Source organism: Panthera uncia, chromosome D2 (assembly GCF_023721935.1).
Source record: "Panthera uncia isolate 11264 chromosome D2, Puncia_PCG_1.0, whole genome shotgun sequence".
Classification (NCBI taxonomy): Eukaryota; Metazoa; Chordata; class Mammalia; order Carnivora; family Felidae; genus Panthera; species Panthera uncia.
The window spans coordinates 69,972,701-69,992,955 of NC_064818.1; the positions used below are offsets into that span (position 1 = coordinate 69,972,701).

The following is a 20,255-nucleotide window of genomic DNA, read 5'->3' on the forward strand; positions in this document are numbered from 1 at the left end:
TTAGAAAGCCACCTTGAGGAAAGTATTCTTTAGAATGTTGACTATTTTATAAATATTAATCATTATTAATAGTAACAACTTTATTAGTATATAAGGCAGATGCCAGATTACAAGGAGTTAAATAAGACTAGGTTATGAGGAAATTGACATAGAGGTGCCTACCTTGATCACATAATAAACTAGAGGAAATGATAGGGTCAATAAAATAGGGTAGTTGTTTTTTTTTTTTTTTTTTTTCAGGAGATATGGGACTTGCGCACTTGTGGAAATTAAAATTAAGATGAAACAGAGGGTATAAATATTAGGGACAAGATAATTACTAAGACCAAAAGGCACTTCAGTGGTTAAAAAGATTAGGATCACAGGCTTTTTTCTCTTTTTCTTTTTTTATCCACTTTATTTGATACTGGATAACAGATTAGAGAATGGAAATGGAAATACAACTCTTATGAGATTGTGTGCAAGATCAGAGTTGCTTAACAGATGGGGAGGAGAGAGTCTGAGGCGTACATAGGTGGATTTGAATTTTGACTCTACCACTTATTTCCTTTGGGACTATAAGTAATTTATTTTGAACTTTCTGAGCATTGGGGTTTTCTTTTTAAAAATAGGAATCATATATTCCATCCAGAAGTGTTCTTATAAAACTAAATCCAAGCATCAATGTGATGTATTTAGCACAGTATCAGGAATGTGTTCAGCACTCAAAGGATAGGTGCTAGAATTGCCCTTGTTATCATCCTTGAAGAATATTCTAAGATCTTCTCTTCAAGTGAAACAGGGAGAAAAAAATATATTATGGAATTAACAAAAGTAGAAAATGTTAAGATTTACACAGCTTATGAGTGAATCAGTTGAAGAATACAAGGATTATCAATTAAGGATGAAGATAAGGTTTTTTGTAGTGACCTGTAACCAGTGAATTTGTAGTGGTCCGGGTCTACTCATCTCTGGGTGTTTTCACAGCATAACGTTCGATCGCAGAGCAAAGGGAGAGAAAACAGTGCTACATGGTTGGAACCGATTAATCAGACTCACATAATTCTGTTATTTTGAGATTTGCCAGTCTCAAACCACTGTTAACAAAGTATCCCACATTTTCATAGCTTATGGCTATATTGTACCTAATATGTATAAGCCGTACCTATAAACACTGTGACTGAATTATTTCTTAGTGTAAACTTTAGCATGGGCCAGAGTTTCTCAACTTCAGCACTACTGACAACTTGGACTGGATAACTCCTTGCTGTTGGGGACAGTTCCGTGCATTGCAGGGTGTTTAGCAGTATTCAAATTCAAATCTCTACTTATCTGATGCCAAGTTGTACCCCTATCAATGTTGTGATTATCACATGTCTCCGGACATTGCCAGATTGCCCTAGGGGTAAACAGGGAGCAAAATTGTCTTCAATTGAAAACCACTGGAATATGCTCATATCTACAATAGTTGCTAATACAGATAAAGTGAATGAACCTGTTTGAAATGTAAATTTATAAAGTTGCAAGCTTTTATGACTCAATAGCAATTTTAAATTGATTTCTGTTGCTTCATAAGACTAACAGTTATAAATTTATACTCCTTCTGTCAGAAAAAATCTTAAAGATTGACTACACTGTATAACAAGGAATATAAATAATTACTGTATGCTTTGATTTTACTTGAGAGCATTTTAAACATTGCTAATTTATCCACTTTTGCTTTATTTACCAACGTGGAGTGGTTAGTTCTATTTACTTTTAAATTCTCTGTGTATTCTTTTGTATTTCATTACATGTTTCTAATGTTTTAAGCAAAAATTATTTGTATTTTATTTTCCAGTTGTTTTTTATCCCTATTGCTGGTGGCTGCAGTGGTATGGAAGATCAAACAAACATGTTGGGCTTCTCGACGGAGAGAGGTACCAGTAATGTTACCTTATCTTTGGTTTAAAGATTTGAGTAAATGTGAATCACTGTGACTTAATTAGTATATGCCTCTTAAATACAGAGTTTCAAATCAACTTTACTTATTAAGATTGAACAAATCAATCTAGAATTTTTAAGCTTTACAGCAAACTTTACCACTCTCATTTTAAGTCAGTCTCTGTAGAAAGATTGGTTAGTTACAAACAGTTATTGTAAATAGTGTTAGAATTCATATTGAATATATATATATTAATACTATTTATTAAGCAACTTGCAGTTTCTTTAAGTAGTTATAAAAACTGTTTACTTTTAGAAGGATCTCTGGTGCAATTTAAAAGAAAATTCTCAGTGATAAATATTTTTGGTTTTTATCTCCTAGATTTTTTTTTAAGGAATCAAATCTTTACTATTTCATGATTATCTCATAATTCTAGTATGTTTGAAGTGTACCTCAATTTGATACTTTCTGTGTCAGAATTAATCATATGTGTTCCCTGTAATCCTAAAGTCAATAAAAACAGTAATGCTCTTGCAGAACAACTAATGATACAAATATATTAGACAGTTTTTTTATCTTTGTGTATATTAGTTGAAAGAAACAAAGAAATATAGTAATCTGAGGAGCATAAATGTGAAATAGGTTTATTGTTTTACACTTATATAATGAAAAAGCAAGTTTCTCTTTTTATTAGTGTTATAGTCTATTAGTATTAATATGGGTATGCTGTTGTTAGTTTTATTAGTGCTGTACTTGTTGCATTTGTCAGTATATTTTTATATGTATAATTTTGTGCAATAATATAATACAGTGGTATAATTGCTTACCATCTTTTCCCCACATACAAAATAATATATGTGAAGATTTGAAGCTAATCCAGAATATTCTAAGTTATATAATTAGTCAATGACATGAATTCTTCTTAATTATTCCTTAGTTTTCAAACATCCATTAAAATTCAGAACCTAACTATAATATGTTTGCAAACTTGATAACCCTCTTCCCAGAAATAAATTATACATCTGTTCATTTCTGTCTCTCTGATTTTCTGTAAATGGTCAAGGCAACATCAATGAGAACATACTTGGCATGACCCTACGATAAAAGTAATCCAGTTGAAAAGGATCTTTTTTTTAATTTTATTTTTCTTTATTTTTAATTTTTTTAATGTGAAATTTATTGTCAAATTGGTTTCCATACAACACCCAGTGCTCATCCCAACAGGTGTCCTCCTCAATACCCATCACCCACCCTCCCCTCCTTCCCACCCCCCCATCAACCCTCAGTCAATATCTTTCAGAATATATATTACACATGGAAAGAACAAGGGAGAAATAGGAAGATTAGAGATCACTGGGCCAGTTCTCATCTGTCCTTCTTAATATTATCCTGTCCTCTTGATATTCCCTCAATATAATAGCCCTTTTTCTAGAACTCATCTGGGTAGTGAGTCTTATAATAATAATTTAATTGCTGCCTCTACCAAGATACAAGATTCATCTTGTTGAGATGTCATGTGATGTTTACAATATCATATGTTAAAAGTATTGAGGTGTTTTCTCAAATTTAATTCTTATTAGATCCTTTAAATAGAGAATTCTAAATGTCTTAGAAACCATTTACATGTTGATGCACAAAGATACCATTTTGATGACTAACAGATCTGTTATTAGATAATAATTTTATATTATTAGAAGGTTGTCATTTTGGTCTTAGAGGCCCAAAGACTTTTAACTGCACTAGTTGTAACTAATATTCTAACCCCATTTATAGACTTTATTTGGATGAAGTTAAAAATGTATTTTTATTTGATCCTATCTCTATTCAGTTTTAACTATTAGGTTAATTCTAATAGTCTCAAAAGGGAAAGACCCCAGTATGTTTCCTGTATGTGGATATGTCACTTTCTCTGAAACATTAAGACATCAACTGTTGTAAGCCTCAGAGGACTATGATTAATTAGTGCAATGGCAATTTATTTGTAACAGTAAATGAAAATTATTTGAAGGAGTCTCTCTTCTGAATATTTCTGTGATATTATTAGAGGAATTATACACTACTTGCCTTTCAAAATATTAGTACTGGTTTAAAATGAAAATATCTTGGGGCACCTGGGTGGCTCAGTCAGTTGAGCATCCAACTTCGGCTCAGGTCATGATCTCATGGTTCTTGGGTTCAAGCCCCTTGTTGGGCTTTGCACTGACAGTTAAGAGCCTTCTTTGGATTCTCTGTCTCCCTCTCACTATGCCCCTCCCCTGGTCATGCTCTCTCCCCAAAATAAATGAACATTAAAAAAATTAAAAATAAAAATAAAACAAAATATCGTTGGATTATTTTAATATAGTTTAATTCAACCTGACATGTTGCTTTTAAAAAAAACAATTTGAAGCTTTGGCTTCTCATAAACACATCTATACTGTTTTTGTGGTATAATTTCAATAACAGAAACTTATTATTAATGTAATACTTTTTGAATAACACTCCTGACAATTCAGGGACTCTAAAAAACACAAAAACACAACTACAAAGGACTTCATTTTAATTTATCTTTTCATTTAACAACTTCACATTCATTTCTATGATAACCTTATTAAGGATATGAACATTTTTATGTGGGTGGGGTGCCATGTTAATGAATAGAAACAATAAGTGGATATTGATCCGTGTAAATGTTATAATACAGTAGAAGGATGAGTTCGGTTTTTTATAGCTTATGCTTATTACAGAGGTATTGAAACATTTAGTTTCAATGGTACATTCAGTTTTAGATAAATATTCATTACATTATATAAGTATTTATTAGGAACAAGTTTATGTTAAATGGAGTCTCTTGAAATATTGCTATGATTAATAATCTTCATTTTTAAAGTGAAATTTGAGTATTTAATAGGTATCATAAGGCAGAAACCTGTCAAAACATTATAATTACTCCTTGCATTGAAGATATTTAATCTTGGGGTGCCTGGGTGGCTCAGTCAATTAAGCTTCTGATTTCAGCTCAGGTCATGATCTCCTAGTCTGTGAGTTCAAGCCCCGCGTCGGGCTCTGTGCTGACAGCTCAGAGCCTGGAGTCTGTTTCAGATTCTGTGTCTCCCTCTCCCTCTGATGCTCCCCCGTTCATGCTCTGTCTCTCTCCGTCTCAAAAATAAATAAATGTTAAAAAAATGTTTAAAAAAAGAGGAGATATTTAATCTTATATTTGATTAACATGAGTGAAAATATCTTGCATATCTTAACATTTGCAATAATTTTTTTCAGTTGGAAACATTTTTTCCAATGTATTGTGAGTAGCTTAATTGTAGTTTGCCTCAGTTAAAGTCTAACTGTAAAATCCATGGAATAATAGATCCCATAGGCAAATGTAAAGTTAATTCTAATCAACTTCACATTACAGGTAGGTCTGTGTATTTGAGTGATATTTCCTGTATCAGCAACTTTTCCTTCTTTTTTAAAAAAACTTTCCTTCTTTAATTCTCTTAAACTTATAGCTCTTTAAAAGTTTTAAAGATATATTGATATGGAGCTTTACCACATTATTTGCTTATCTTTCATAGTCAAATATGCTCTTCTAATGCTTAAAAATCAATAAAAAACATTGCCTAGGATAAGACATTGTCCACTGAGTGACTGACCTTGTGTTCATGATGTACTACTTTCTTTCACATTTCATCATACTGCATAAAACCTAGATTTGAATTTAGCATTATAAACCTGAAATTTGAGTTAAAAATAAACTAAAACCCAGAAGTAGGATTCTAGTACCTCTGAGTAACAAACTACTTTTCTAGAGGTAAATGCATTGTCTTTCCTTCAATATCTAATTGTTTTGGGGCACAAAAATAGAAGAAATAATAATATCATTAAGTTATACTTAACTGAGTTTACATGGAGAGTAATGAGAAAATGTTATTTTGGGTGGAGAAATTAAAATTAATTGACTAGGTTATATATGTTACTTCTTACAGAATTTGTTAGTACTTTAAGAATCTGTATTTTATATAATGTTAGACATTTTAATATCTAGATAAAGATTCCATAAAACATATTCTTTTATCAAAAAAGCAAGGTTTTTTTTTAAACATAAATCATGCGCTCAAATAAATGTCTTTCTTTTCATTTAATGGCCTTGGCATTAACTTATTTTTTCTCATTTTCTCTTTTTGAATTTCAAAATATAATGATTCCTGTGCTTTGATTTTTTTCTACTTGATCCTACAAGACTAGAAATTACAGATGTTCATCATGCCTATTTATATTGTCGTAGTTTAAAAATTAGCCTAAGTCTACATGAAAATAACTTGAGTTGAGAAGTCAGATATGTATGGGAGCCTATGACTTGACAGTTAACTGATTCATGCCCTGTATACCTGTTGCCGAAAGTCTTATTGTAGATACAGTGCTTTCATTTTGTTCAGTTCAGCAAAGATGTATTAATCTCTTGCAATATTCCAGACAGATTGATAAATACTGCTGATATAAAGAAAAGGTCATAGACCCTATTTTTTTTAGGGAATTCATAGTTTTCAAATTTTCAGTAAGATACTCACACATATGTATACACAATCTCACAATTTCAAAGGAACACTTCACTTTATTGTGGTGCCATCCATCGGGGGAGATATGGTATATTAAACAGTTTTCTGGAAGTGGGATTAGTATGGAACTAAGTATAAACTGTTGCAGAACTGTACATAGAATTAATTTCTAAAAAAATAAGGTAAACATTTTTAGCATTGTACAATACATTTATTAATGCAATACAAAAATTGCCTAAAATTATCATTTTTATTTGTTATATGTTATTATCTCTAATTTAGACTCAGTTATTTATGCAGATTAAGAAATGGCCAAGAATTTTGAATTTCTGTCAATAAATTTTAATCTAATTCATCATAAAATCTTATATATCTAATATACACACTTGTATCTGTTTATATATGTCTCCAATGTATATGTATAGGTATGTGATTTTATACTAAAAAAATTCATTGTTCTTCTAAAATTCAAATTTAACTGAACATTCTATGTTTTTATTTGCTCAATCTGGCAACCCTGTTTCCAGTACAAACAAACACTCACCCTGGAGCTGAAGGGTGGGGTTTTTTTTTTTGAGGGGTGGGTTTCATGTCACAAAATTCACATGGACTGAGAGAGAGAGAGAGAGAGAAAGAAATAATTCTCCAAAGTTAAATGTTGATTTGTTTTCAAAACAAGTGGGGGTTTTACTGGGCAAACAAAAATACATAATTTTTAATTTGGGTATTACCTTTCAAAATTAAAGGAAAAACTCTTGACTTGTTAAGTCAAGATCTATTTGTTAGCTCTATTTGTTAAATAGATTTATAGAAATATATTCTAAAAATATAAGCCTGCCTACTTTTTCAAATTATATTCATACAAAAATATTTATAGAGGGTTTTTTGTATATCAACAATTTCATGTCATTCAAAAAGCTTCTTGAAATAATTCTATTTTCTAATAATGGGATATTATGTAACTGAAAACTAAGAAGGAGGTAGGTAGGTAGGTATGTGTTTAAAATCAAACCTCATTCCTTCATTCAACAAATATTTATTGAATCAACAACTCTTGTTCCAAACACATTTTTAGAGGAATATAGCAGTAAACAAACAAGAACCGTCACAGTTCTTGAAAAGCTACAGATTTTAAGAATATGCTATTCACTAGGAAATGCTAATAAAGTTTTATAATGTTCCGATTTCAAATCACACACACACAAACACACACACATGCATTGAGTTCATAGAGATTTTGAGAGAATTGCCAAGATTGTCTCCAGGTTGTGGGATTGGTATTTGGTAAAAAGAATGATTATGTTATTTCATAATTGTACGCAAACAAATATATAAATTTCAGGAAAGTAGAGGGCACAATCTAACATTTTGGAATTGGGCATTTAACAAAAATAGTATTTAATCCTCCCGTTACAAGACATATATTATTTCCCCTTTAGCTGTATAAGGAATTTGAGGGGAGTTGTGTACTATTATCAAAGCTTATAACTAGTAAATGAAAGAGCTCTGATTTTTAATCAAGTCCGTCAGACTCCAAACTCAAGCTCTCAGAGCCATGCAAAGAACTTTAAAGATAGCCTGAGTTTGAACAGGTTCGATTTACTGTTGATAGTTATAATTGACCACTTATAATATAGCCTATGAATCCGTTTATTGTAGGAGGAATATGCTGTATTTCATCTATTCTTATCTAATATGACACAATCAATCAACCTTATTTAATGTACCAGTTAGAAGGAAAAAACAGTGACAATTAAACTACCACACAGTACTCTCTCACTGCATTTATTTTGTACTTATTGAAAGGGCTCTTACAGAATTACTTAGAGATTTTATTACATATCATTCACATATATACATTGAAAGGAAAGTAGAAACAAAATAAATTGGTGAGGTATTACTAAAACTTGTTTACAGTCATGGTTCAATTTTGTTATATAAATCACTTTTTGATTCAGGTAAAAATGTTTTGTTTCATATAGTATCATTGACTGAATAATCAAGTTTGTGTCTGTGCAGGCAATGACATATATATCATAACTGCCATCTGGCCAGTAGTGATTATATGATTTCAGTGGCTGTAAGACACATGTTTCAGAGATGCTTAGATGGGAAAACAAATGTGTCTTAGAATCAAAATGCGGTAGGGCCTGCTTTGTAAGGTTTTTAGTACTAACTGAGTTAATGCATGCTAAGTGCTCAGCGTACTGCCTTTTTCCTTACCAGAACTCAACAAATGTTAGCTGTTATTGATATGTAATATAAATAATGATTAACGTTACATTATGCATTAATATTAGTAACAGCAACTCCTGTATATCTTGGATTCTTCTCCTCCATGTACCTACACTCTAACACAGTTGTTCTCAATTCAGTAGGGCCTTTAGAAACACCTGTTGATCTTAAGAAATTACATTTATATATCCTTGAGAGCCACTCCACTGTTTCACCCCCTCCAGACCTATAAATCAGAATTCTATAAAGCTCAGCTTTATGAGTCTATTTTTAAAGTCTACAATAGATTCTGATATGCACTATTGGCATTGGAACTCTACTTTGGCGTTTACTCTTAGAGAGATGGAAAACCTTTGAAGGGTTTTCAACAGAGAAGTTAAGTGATTTGCGTTTAAAAGATATGACTTGAAACTGAGAATTCTGCTGTTGTGTTGAGACTAGACTAAGATAAACAACTGTGGACATAGGGAAACTAGTAAAGAGGTTACTAGCCTACCTGATGAGAGATGATGATTGCTCAAATCAAGAGGTGGCAACGGAGCAAGAAGTGATCAGATTTTGGGTATGTTTTGAAGATAACATGATTGGTTAGATGGGGAGGTGTGAGGAAGAATTAAACCAGTCATGACTTCAGAAGAATATAAACCAAGCATGACTAGAAGGTTTTCCCTGAACAACTGTAAATGTAAAATTGCCATCAATTGAAATGAAGTTGATTGAAAGTAAAATTGGTTTGGGGAAAGGAAGGCAGTTTTTACATGTTACGTTTGAGACATTTGTTGTTCATCCAATTAGATAAGTCAAGGAATCAGGAGTTGGCTCTGGCATGAGGAAAAGGTGTGAGCAGGAGAGATAAATTTGGGAGTTTCAGTACACCAATGGTACTTAAAGCCATGGGACTGGTGGTAACACCAAAAGAGGAGGATTAAGCCCTCAGGTATTCAAACTTAATGTTATAGATTGAATATGTCCTCTCCCAAATTCATATGTTGAGGCCCTAAACCCCAATGTTATGGTATTTGGAAGAGAGACCTTTTGGAGGCACTTGGACTTATGTGATGTTGATACTCTCAGATAGAAATAGTGCCCATTATGAAAAGGAACAGAGAAAGGGTTCTTTCTCTATGACAATACACAAAGGATACTCATATGAGCACACAGCAAGACGGTAGTTGTCAGAAAGCCAGGAATATGGCCCTCCAACAACCACATCTGCCATCACCTCGATCTTGGGCTTCCTAGCCTCTATAACTGTAAGAAATAAATGTATCCTAGTTGAGTCATTCAGTTTATGGTATTTTGTGGTAGCAGCATGAGCTAAGATACTCGAGAAATCAGAAGACAAAATCAGCAAAGAATACTGTGAAGTTGGAGAAAAACTAAGTGAATGTGAGCCCCAGGAAGCTGAGGAAACACTGCGCAAAAGAGAACAGAGTTTAATTTTATTCAGCCGAAGAAGTTTGAAATAAACTATGGAGAACTTCAACTCTAATGGCTTCCTTGAATAAAACGGACACAGTGTTGGGAAGCAATGCAGATGAGTCTGAGAGCCCCACCATAAATCTGCTAGAAGTTTACCAGAAAAGTCCAGTGACAGCAAAAGTTAAGAAGATCTCTCCTGGGGTTGTAAAAAATGTAAAACGCTAGTTTCAAATATTACCCCTACAATGGACACAGAATTAATTGAATCAGTTTAGGGAGCAATTTAAACCTCAGAGCATTATCAAAAACAATAGAGTAATCAGTTGAGGCTAACAGCTGGGTGTGATAACCAAAGCAGGCACGTGGCTTCATAGAAAGATCTCGCAAAGAGAGCCCTGATAAAAACCAGTCATCCCACATGACAGTGTATATCCCCAAAGCTGCACCCTCTGAAGAACATCATAGGCTACACTGCAGAGAAAATAGACTTCACTAAAATAGCCCTACCAAGTCACTAAACAAATAGGCATATTAGAACAAAACTTATGTGGGGGAGGGAAGAGAATCACTACACAGAATTGTCACAGTTTATGACCTAAAATGTGTTTTTCAACACAAAATTATGGAACATTCAAAGAAAGGGGACTGTGGTGCATATACAGGACAAATAGCACGCAGCAGAACTTGCGAGAGGACCCAGCTGTCAGAAGTAACAGACCGAGACCTCAGAGCAGCTGTTGTAAATATGCCCAAAGAACTAAAGGAAACCATGATTAAAGAAGGACAGGAAGATAGGATAGAAATACCTCATAAAAACAGATAATATCAGTAAAGAGAAAGAAATTATAAAAAAAGGAGAAGCTAATGGAAAATCAGAAATTGAGAAGTACAAAACCACAATAAAAAACTTACTCAAGAGGCTCAATAATAGATTTGAACTGGCAGAAGAAAGAATTCACAAGCTTGAAAATAGAGCAATAGAGATTATGAAATAAGGCCAGAGGAAAAAAAAAGAATGAAGGAAAATAAATAGCGCCTCAGAGAAATACAGAATACCAATAAGTGCAGCAAAATATGCATAATAAGAGGACCACAAGGCAAGAAGTAAGGAACAAAAAAATATTTGAAGAAAAACTGGCTGAAATTTAAAAATACTTAGAGATGAATGAAAATGAAAACACAGTACACCAAAATGTATATGATGTAAAGAGTGTTCAGTAGTAAATATATAGCTGTACATGACATTATTTGAAAGAAAAAAATTATCTTAAGTCAATAAGTTTTAAGTTAACCTTAAGTTTTAAGGTTTTATTGAAATTCCAGTTAGCTAACATACAGTGTAACATTAGTTTCAGGTGTACAATATGGCTAACTCTATAGTTAAGAATCTGTTTCTTGGTTTGCCTTTCTCTTTTTCCCCCAGGCTCGTTTGTTTTGTTTCTTAAACTCCACATGTACGTGAAATCATATGATATTTGTCTTTCTCTGACTGACTTATTTCATTTAGCCTGATACACTCTTTATCCTAACCTTCCACCTTAAGAAACTGGGAAAAGAAGAACAAATTAAATGTACAGGAAGCAGAAAAGGAAGGAAATAGTAAGGTTAGAGGACAAATTAGTGAAAGAGAGACCAGGAAAACAACGGAGAAAATCAGTGAAAACAAAAGTTGGTTCTTTGACAAGATCAATAAATTGGCAAAATAGATAGACTGATCAAGAATAAAAGAGAGAAGATTCAAATTACTAACATCAAGGGTAAAAGAAGAGATATTATTACTGACCTTTCAGAAATAAAAGGAATTCTAAGGGTACATTACGAACATCTGTATCCCAACAAACTGAAGAATTTAGATGAAATGGAAAATCCCCAGAAGGCGTAAACTGTCACCACTGATTCAAGAAGAAATAGAAAGTTTGAATGGACCTATAAAAAACAAAAATATTGCATAGAAAATTTTAAATTTCCCACTAGGTATGTCAACAACCTCTCTGCAACATGCATATCTAGTGCCCAATTGAGCTTTCTCATTTTGTTTGTTTTTTCAAGTTTTTATTTAAATTCTATTTGGTTAACATATAGTTAGAGGAGTAGGATTTAGTGGTTCATCATTTACATCAATCTTGCTTTCTAATACAACTTTCAAATAAAAGGAACCAGGGCTATTTGGAGAACTGGCTGATTGGAGAACTGGAGCAGGAACTACATAAGCTGAGTTTTGTAATGCTAAAAGGTAACACAGTCCTCAAACACATACACGTTTGTGCACACACACACACACACACACACACACGTGCGCGCGCCACAATGACGGGCATATGTCAAAGGGACACAGGAGCCACTAGAGACAGCTCCCGGTGACCAAAACTGGAACAATTTGAGCAATAAAATAAACCAAGTAGTATTGTACTATAACCCAAAGGATAAAATAAATGTCAGCGACTCCATACCAATATAAACAAGTAATTGAATAAATAAATGGAAGGAGAATACTACTCAATTCTACTCTAGAATACTACTCAAGTGTGAGCAGAACATAGTGACTTCTTGAGTCACAGCTGTACTAGAACATAGCCTTAAATTGGCACTTGATACATACTATCATTATCTAGAAATTACCTGGCATTCTTGCCACATGGTACCTTGTATTCATTTTCTTAAGTTTTTTTGGTATCAGTAAACTTGTAGTTTATTTTGGTTTATTATTCAGTGAAATGATTCATGTACTTTAAATGTGATATTTAAGGTGAACTACCATTAGAGTATATTGAATGAACATGGTATTAGATTCATTTATGAATATCTAATATTGCAAATGTTGGTCATTTCAGTATATTATTCTGAGTCTGAATTCTGTTATATTATAACAGTTTTACTGTTATAATAGTATTACTGTTCTCATGGCCCCTATAAACTCATTTTTGTGTGGCCAATTTGTTCCTGTTCCTTGAGTAGCTAGGGACAGGCTTGATTTTTTTCCTCCTTTTGTAGACACACGTTTGCCATTTCCCAGGTAATTTGATATCATAACATTTTATTCTAGTGGTGGAAGAGATTTTTAGAAGTCATTCTCCACCCTATTGGAAGTAAACATGGCAGACTGCTATCAAATTAAGCATCAATTTTGTTCCTTTTACTTGTTTGCATTATGTCTTAATATCTATTTTTAACATATGACATATCTGTGTTTCATAATTTAAAATGTGTATCCCTGTTACGTAGTCACTCATTTTTCTCCTCCTTAGAATCAATGTTAACAAGTTGTGTGTGTGTGTGTGTGTGTGTATTCTCTTGAAGTTATTTGATAACATACACCAGTAAATGTGAACATACATTTTTTTCCACATCACTTCCTCTAGTGGTAGCATATTATATACACCCTGTTTGGCAGATTTTGGCATAACTTTTAAAGTCTAATACATTCTTATAATTCTTAATTAAACATTTCATATGTATAAATTCACTTTTATATGATACATCACATTTTGACTTTTTTGGATCTTTTTTCTGTTCTATTTACTTCCACAGTGCAGTCATACATTTAGAATATTCTTTCAAAGAGATTTTTGTAAGAATTCCAGGATACAACTTTAGCTATGTAATTCTGAGATATCTTTAAAAATGTTTTTTAAATGTTTACTTATTTTTGGGAGACCAAGAGACAGAGTGCATGCAGGGGAGGGGCAGAGAGAGAAGGAGACACAGAATCTGAAGCAAGCTCCAGGCTCTGAGCTGTCAGCACAGAGCCTGACGCGGGGCTCGAACCTATGAACCGTGAGATCATGACCTGGACTGAAGTTGGACGCTTAACCAACTGTGCCATTCAAGCGCCCCACGAAATAATTCTTAAAACTGCACTGCAGTGGAGTGCCTCTCAAAAACTCATGGCTCTTGTTGAAACTTACAATAGTCTTAGATGAAAAATTACTGAGTATTTTAGTTAGAATTTTTAAGACACAGCAAGATAAATCATAATCTTAGAGAGGTTTCACTCATATAGAATTTAAGAAACAAGTAAATAAATGAATAAAGAGACAAATAAACTAGATTCTTAAGTATAGAGAACAAACTGGTGGTTATCAAAAGGGAGGGGGTTAGGGGATGGATAAAATAGTTGAAGGGGATTATGAATTCACTTATGATAATGAGCACTGAGTAATGTATTGAATTGTTGAATCACTGTATTGTACACCTGAAGCTAATATAACACTGTCTATGAATTATACTGGAATTAAAAAAATAAAAATAAATGCCAAGTTACTGTAAAAGAACATGAATTTCAGTAAAATGTGGGTTACCAAGATCATACGTTGTGTATTTCTTTTAAAGTGCCTCACTAAAGATATTAACGTATTTCTTCTTAATACATCCTGAAGTTCTGACATTGTGAACTCTAGTGAGGTTTATTACTAGAATAGTGTCTTTGACTTTCAAAAACCATACATGATTGTTTAAACAATTCTACATAAGGCCCATAGTTTCCTACTCAAAATGAGAGATATACACCATTCTCAGAAGCTGGTTGTATATTATATCATCAAATATAAAACCTTTATCTCAAATAGACAATTTATTTTTACTTCCAGAATTGTTATTTGCCTAACAGATGAACTAACATGAATTAAGCAGTAAATCAGTTTTGCTTCCTTTAGATAATTAATAATTTTCATATAACCTTTGGCTATTCTTTTATCTTAGAGTATTGATACAAGTTACATAAAATTGTTTTCTATATAGAAAATGCCTTGAAATGCAAAATCTAATTAAAATGTACCATTATTTTAGGGTAGTTGTGTTCTAAATGATACCATTGAGTCTACTATTTGAGGAGTCTGAATGGAATTTATAAGGAAGCTAAATTATAACCTTTATGGATTACTATAGATTATTTTATCAATCAGTTGAAACAAGCAAAAGATATCAAAGTATTTAGAGCACTGCATTTGTAAATATATATGCTATATTTAGAAATAATGCTATTTTTTTGCCATAATAGCCTAGTTCATGTCAAGGTATAACATTAAAAAAATAAGGTCATAAAATACACTAAGGTAAGTAGATAAGGCTGATTGTGCAGGAATCCTGCTTAGGGACTCTAACATAGACCCTTGGAGGCTTCCTCAGAAGTGAGGGCCTCAATGCATTATTAACCAATTAATTCACACTAGTTCCTGACTCCAATTACTGGCAGCTGAAATCCAGTTTTGGAGAAGACACGGTAAATCGTGTACTTGCCTGTCAGCTAGGTTGTGCAAAATGTATTTGCCCAGAACACCTTATTTGCTTAACATATATTGCTTAGCAACTACCCAGTATTGGGTTGTCTTCCATTTACAGCTGAAAAATTTGGGATTCCTGGGTGCCTTAGTTTGTTAAGCGTCTGAGGACAGCTCAGGTCATGATCCCATAGCTCCTGAGTTCTAGCCCCACATTGGGCTCTGTGTTGACAGCTCAGAGACTGGAGCCTGCTTTAGATTCTGTCTCCCTCTGTCTCTCTGCCCCTCCCCCACTTGTGCTCTTTCTCTCTATCAAAAATAAATAAATATTAAAAAGATTTTTTTTTAACTGAAAAGTTCATAGGTTTTTAACATTGAGTGTAGAATCTTGTGGTGGCTAGAAAATTATGTGGGTGGATGACGATTGTTTAGAATATTAATATCTTGGATCATAGCTGTATAATCTTAATATTTCACAAATTAGAGTTAATGCTTTTTTTTAAGACTGCTACCTTGTTTTTTCTTTAGTATTTATGGTAAAGTAGATTACTGTGTTTTAATACATCTTTTAGATGTATTGGGGTAATATTTTTCCAGATGAAAACATCTCATTTTGTTTTAGAGATTAATTCATAATTAGGATTTGTCTAATTAAATTTGTTTTCCATGTAATTTTGATGGATCTATTTTATAAAGAAAAATAGATAGTAATTGAAAGTGTATATCAGATGAATCAGACAGGGATGGCTTGTATGCCAATAACCTATTAAAACATCAAAAATTTTTAAGATTCATTTCACTTTGATGTCACTGTTGATAGTTTTCACCTATTTTTAATTTAAAAGTATAATCATATACCGATTCAAATTCTATGTTAAGGTGTAATTTTAGATCAGTGTAAGAACATAGTTTTTCCTTATTTTGTTAAGACTTACTCATTTTTTACATCCCCTAATTAGCAAATTACCTGCTCATTAGTGAATAACTAGAAGGTATTTTAATAACAGTAAGTTTAATTAGGACAGTGAAACCAAATAAATTCTCCAGAAAGTTCTTGCAAGGAGAATAATGCATACATAACAAGTAACAACCACAATGTCTGTGATTCCTTTTGTTTAACCTTCATAGAACCTTTGCAGTCTTGCTACCTGATGAGTGAAATATTTGGTGGCTAGCTTCAGTACTATCATCCTTTATCTAGCTGTTACTCTACTTAATATGCCTCATTATTGTGCCTAGAATTACTTTTTATTTTTCTTAAGATAAATGTTTGATTTCAAATGAAGGTGACTTTGATGCTCAAAGCTGGCAGTTAATGATAACAGTGGAATAACTTTTTATGTGTGTGGTACATAGACTCACGTCTGGCAGAGGTTATTGTCATACATAGTAAGTGGCCGGCATATTTTTTGCAGGCTATTAAATCTTGGTGATATGTGTTATTTCAGCTAGAGGAAAAAGAATGTTATGCTAAGTCCTTCTTGATATTGAAGTTTACAAGAAATAGAACAAATTCTAATTAGCTTCACCTTTTTTTTTTTCAATGCCAAAAATTTTAATAATGAATGTGAACTTAACAATCCGAGTACAGGAGCATTGAGCAAAATAAACCATATCTGTTCAATATATGATATCCAGTTACTAAAGTCATGTTCTAGCTTTTATTGTATTAAAGATTTTAAATTCTAGAAATAACACTTTGGTAATAATATTTTCAGTTAGTATTGACCATAAAGACATTGATCATATCTACAAGGACTGGATATTACCCTAAATTTCCTGGCCAGAATTTAGATCTTAAATATAAAGGCCTCAGCAAGTGTTGAATATTTGGCCCAAACTCAGATTTTATCTTAGCAAGAATATGATGTGGTAGGAAAAAAGCAAATGTAGACTCTTCTGAACAATATTTTTAAATTGATTTTACTGTGCAAGTTTTTAATTAAATTTAATTTTTAGATAAGTAATACAGTCACATAGTTCAAAAATAGAACAAAATAGACTTCTGGGTAAGATGGCAGAGTAGGAGGACCCTAAACTTACCTCCTCCCATGGGTATAACTAGATAATACTCACATTAGTGCAGATAGCCCAGTAAAATGACTCTAAGACTGGCAGAACAAACTGCACAACTATAGGTAGAGAAGAAGCAGCATCAAAGAGGTTATGGAGGCCAGAGAGTGGGCGGAGAACTAATCCCCATGGTACTGTCCACTGGAGGGTGGGAGCCTCAGGCGTGGAGAGTGCTAAGAAACAGACTGTCAGACTGGGGAGCCTGCATGTGAAAGAGAAAACCCCATAGCATTTGGCTTTGAAAATCAGGGGCTGAATTTCCTGAGTTCTAACAACCCAAGGGACTTAAAGTCAGGAACTTTAAAAATCAGCAGGCTCAGCTCTGAGAGAGCCCAGAGTGGAAGAAGTAGACAGGTAGTGAGAGGAAGCTGAGTCTCCACGCTTTAAAGAGGCAGGACAACAAACAGCCTGCAAAAATATAGCTTAGAAGCAGCAGTTTGAAAGGTGCCTGGGGCGCACTGGAGGGAGAATTAGTTACTAATCTTAGAGTTCCCTGAAGGACTTCTTCAGGATCAAAGGCAGCTGGCTGGCACCATTTCTCTCCCCTGCCCCCCAGCATGATCACGTGGCCACTTGCTAAAACCAGTGCATTCACTACCTAACTTGCTTATATAGCACTCTACCCCCTGCATTCAGGTCTGTATCCATCTGGGTGCTGCAGATACTGTCCCCCAAAAGACCAGCAAAAACTTGCTGTGTCTCCGACCTCTTGCTGAGAACAAATGCACTTTGTTAAAACTACATTCCCTGCCTATGCACTTATGCAGCAACCTCAACTACACAGGTCTCTCTCTTGGGAGTAGCTGCACATCCCTTGTAGAAGAGGACCAGTGCCACCTTGTTAAAAATGTGTGCCCCACCCATTACTTTAAACAGGAAGAGACATAGCTGATTTTCCTAACACACAGAAACAGACACATGATAGGCAAAATGAGGAGACAGAGGAATATGTCTCAAATGAAAGAACAATATCATAGCAAGAGACCTAAGCAAAATGGAGATAAGTAATATGCCTGAGAGTGAGTTTAAAGTAATGATCTTATAAAGATACTCACTGGACTTGAGAAAATTGTGGAGGACATTAGTGAGACTCTTAACACAGAAAAGTAGGGAACACAAAATCAGTAAAAATAAATAAATCTGTAAAAATCAGTCAAGGAACTCACAAAATAAGAAGATAAGAAAATATGACACCATGGGTGCCTGGATGGCTCAGTTGGTCAAGTATCCAACCTCAGCCCAGGTTATGATCTCATCATTCGTGCGTTTGAGTCCCACATCAGGCTCTGTGCTGACAGCTTGGAGCCTGGAGCCTGCTTTGGATTCTGTGTCTCCCTCTCTCTCTGCCCCTCCCCCACTCATGCTCTGCTCTCAAAAATAAATAAACGTTAGTGTGTGTGTGTGTGTGTGTGTGTGTGTGTGTGTGTATGTATGTGTATGTATATATATATATATATATATATATATATGTATATATATATATATATATATAACACTAAATACCTAAAACATGGAGTGGGGGAGAGGAGTAAAGAATAGATTCAGTGGTTAAGTGGACATCAACTTTATATAGACTGCTATATGAAGATGTCATATGCTAACCAAATGGTAACCACAAATCAAAAACCAGTAATAGATACGCAAAGAATAAAGAGAAGGGAATCTAATTATAACACTAAAGAAAGCTGGCAAACCATGAAAGACAGTAAGAGAAGAAAGGTCAGAGAAAAAACTACAAAAAACAACCACAAAATAAGAAACAAAATGGTAATAAATACATATCTATCAGTAATTACTGTGAATGTAAATGGACTGAATGCTACAATCAAAAGACATAAGGTGACAGACTGAATAAAAACAAACAAACAAGCAAACAAACAAACAAAAACAAGACCCATCTATATGCTGCCTATAAGAAAGAGACTCATTTTAGATTTAAAGATGCTTGCAGATTGAAAGCAAGGGGATCAAGAAACATTTAACATGCAAATGGAAGTCAAAAAAAAGCTGAGGTAGCGATACTTATGTTGGACAAAATAGACTTTAAAACAAAGATTGTTAAAAGAGACGAAGAAGGACACAATATAACAATAAAGGGGACAATCCAACAAGAAGATCTAATAATTGTAAACATTTATGCACCCAACATAAAGCACCCAAATATATAAAACAATTAATAACAAACGTAAAGGAACTAATTGACAGCAATACAATAATAATAGGGAATTTTAACACCCCACTTACATCAACGGACAGATCATCCAGACAGAAAATCAACAAGGATACAATGGCTTTGAATGACACACTGGCCCAGATAGGTTTAACAGATATATTCAGAACATTCCATCTTAAAACAGTAGAATACACATTCTTTTCAACTGGACATGGAACAGTCTTCTGATGGATCACATGTTAGGCTACAAAACAAGTCTCAACATATTAAAAAAGATTGAAGTCAGGGGCGCCTGGGTGGCTCAGTCGGTTAGGTGTCCGACTTTGGCTCAGGTCATGATCTCACAGTCCAGGAGTTCGAGCCCTGCATCGGGCTCTGTGCTGACAGCTTCAGATTCTGTGTCTCCCTCTCTCTCTGCCCCTCCCCTGCTCATGATCTGTCTCTCTCTGTCTCAAAAATAAATAAAATAAAAACATTAAAAAAATTAAAAAAAAAAAAAGATTGAAGTCATACCACTCATCTTTTCTAACCACAATACTATGAAACTAGACCACAAGAAAAAATCTGGAAAGAGCACAAAATCGTGAAGGTTAAACAACAGGCTACTAAACAATGAATGGACCCATGAATAAATCAAAATTACCATAGTAATACAAACATTTGTAAAAGAATATTATGAAATATCATATGCCAACAAA

General features: G+C 33.6%; 1 protein-coding gene across 7 annotated transcripts in view; it reads left to right on the top strand.

Moving 5' to 3' along the window:
* Positions 1 to 20,255, top strand: part of ATRNL1 (attractin like 1) — a 765,177-nt gene that overhangs the window by 361,725 nt on the left and 383,197 nt on the right. For all 7 annotated transcript variants that reach the window (XM_049645843.1, XM_049645837.1, XM_049645839.1 and 4 more), the window contains one exon: positions 1,820 to 1,898. In XM_049645843.1, coding sequence (XP_049501800.1) covers positions 1,820 to 1,898 — 79 coding nt within the window. The remainder of the gene's footprint in view (positions 1 to 1,819; positions 1,899 to 20,255) is intronic.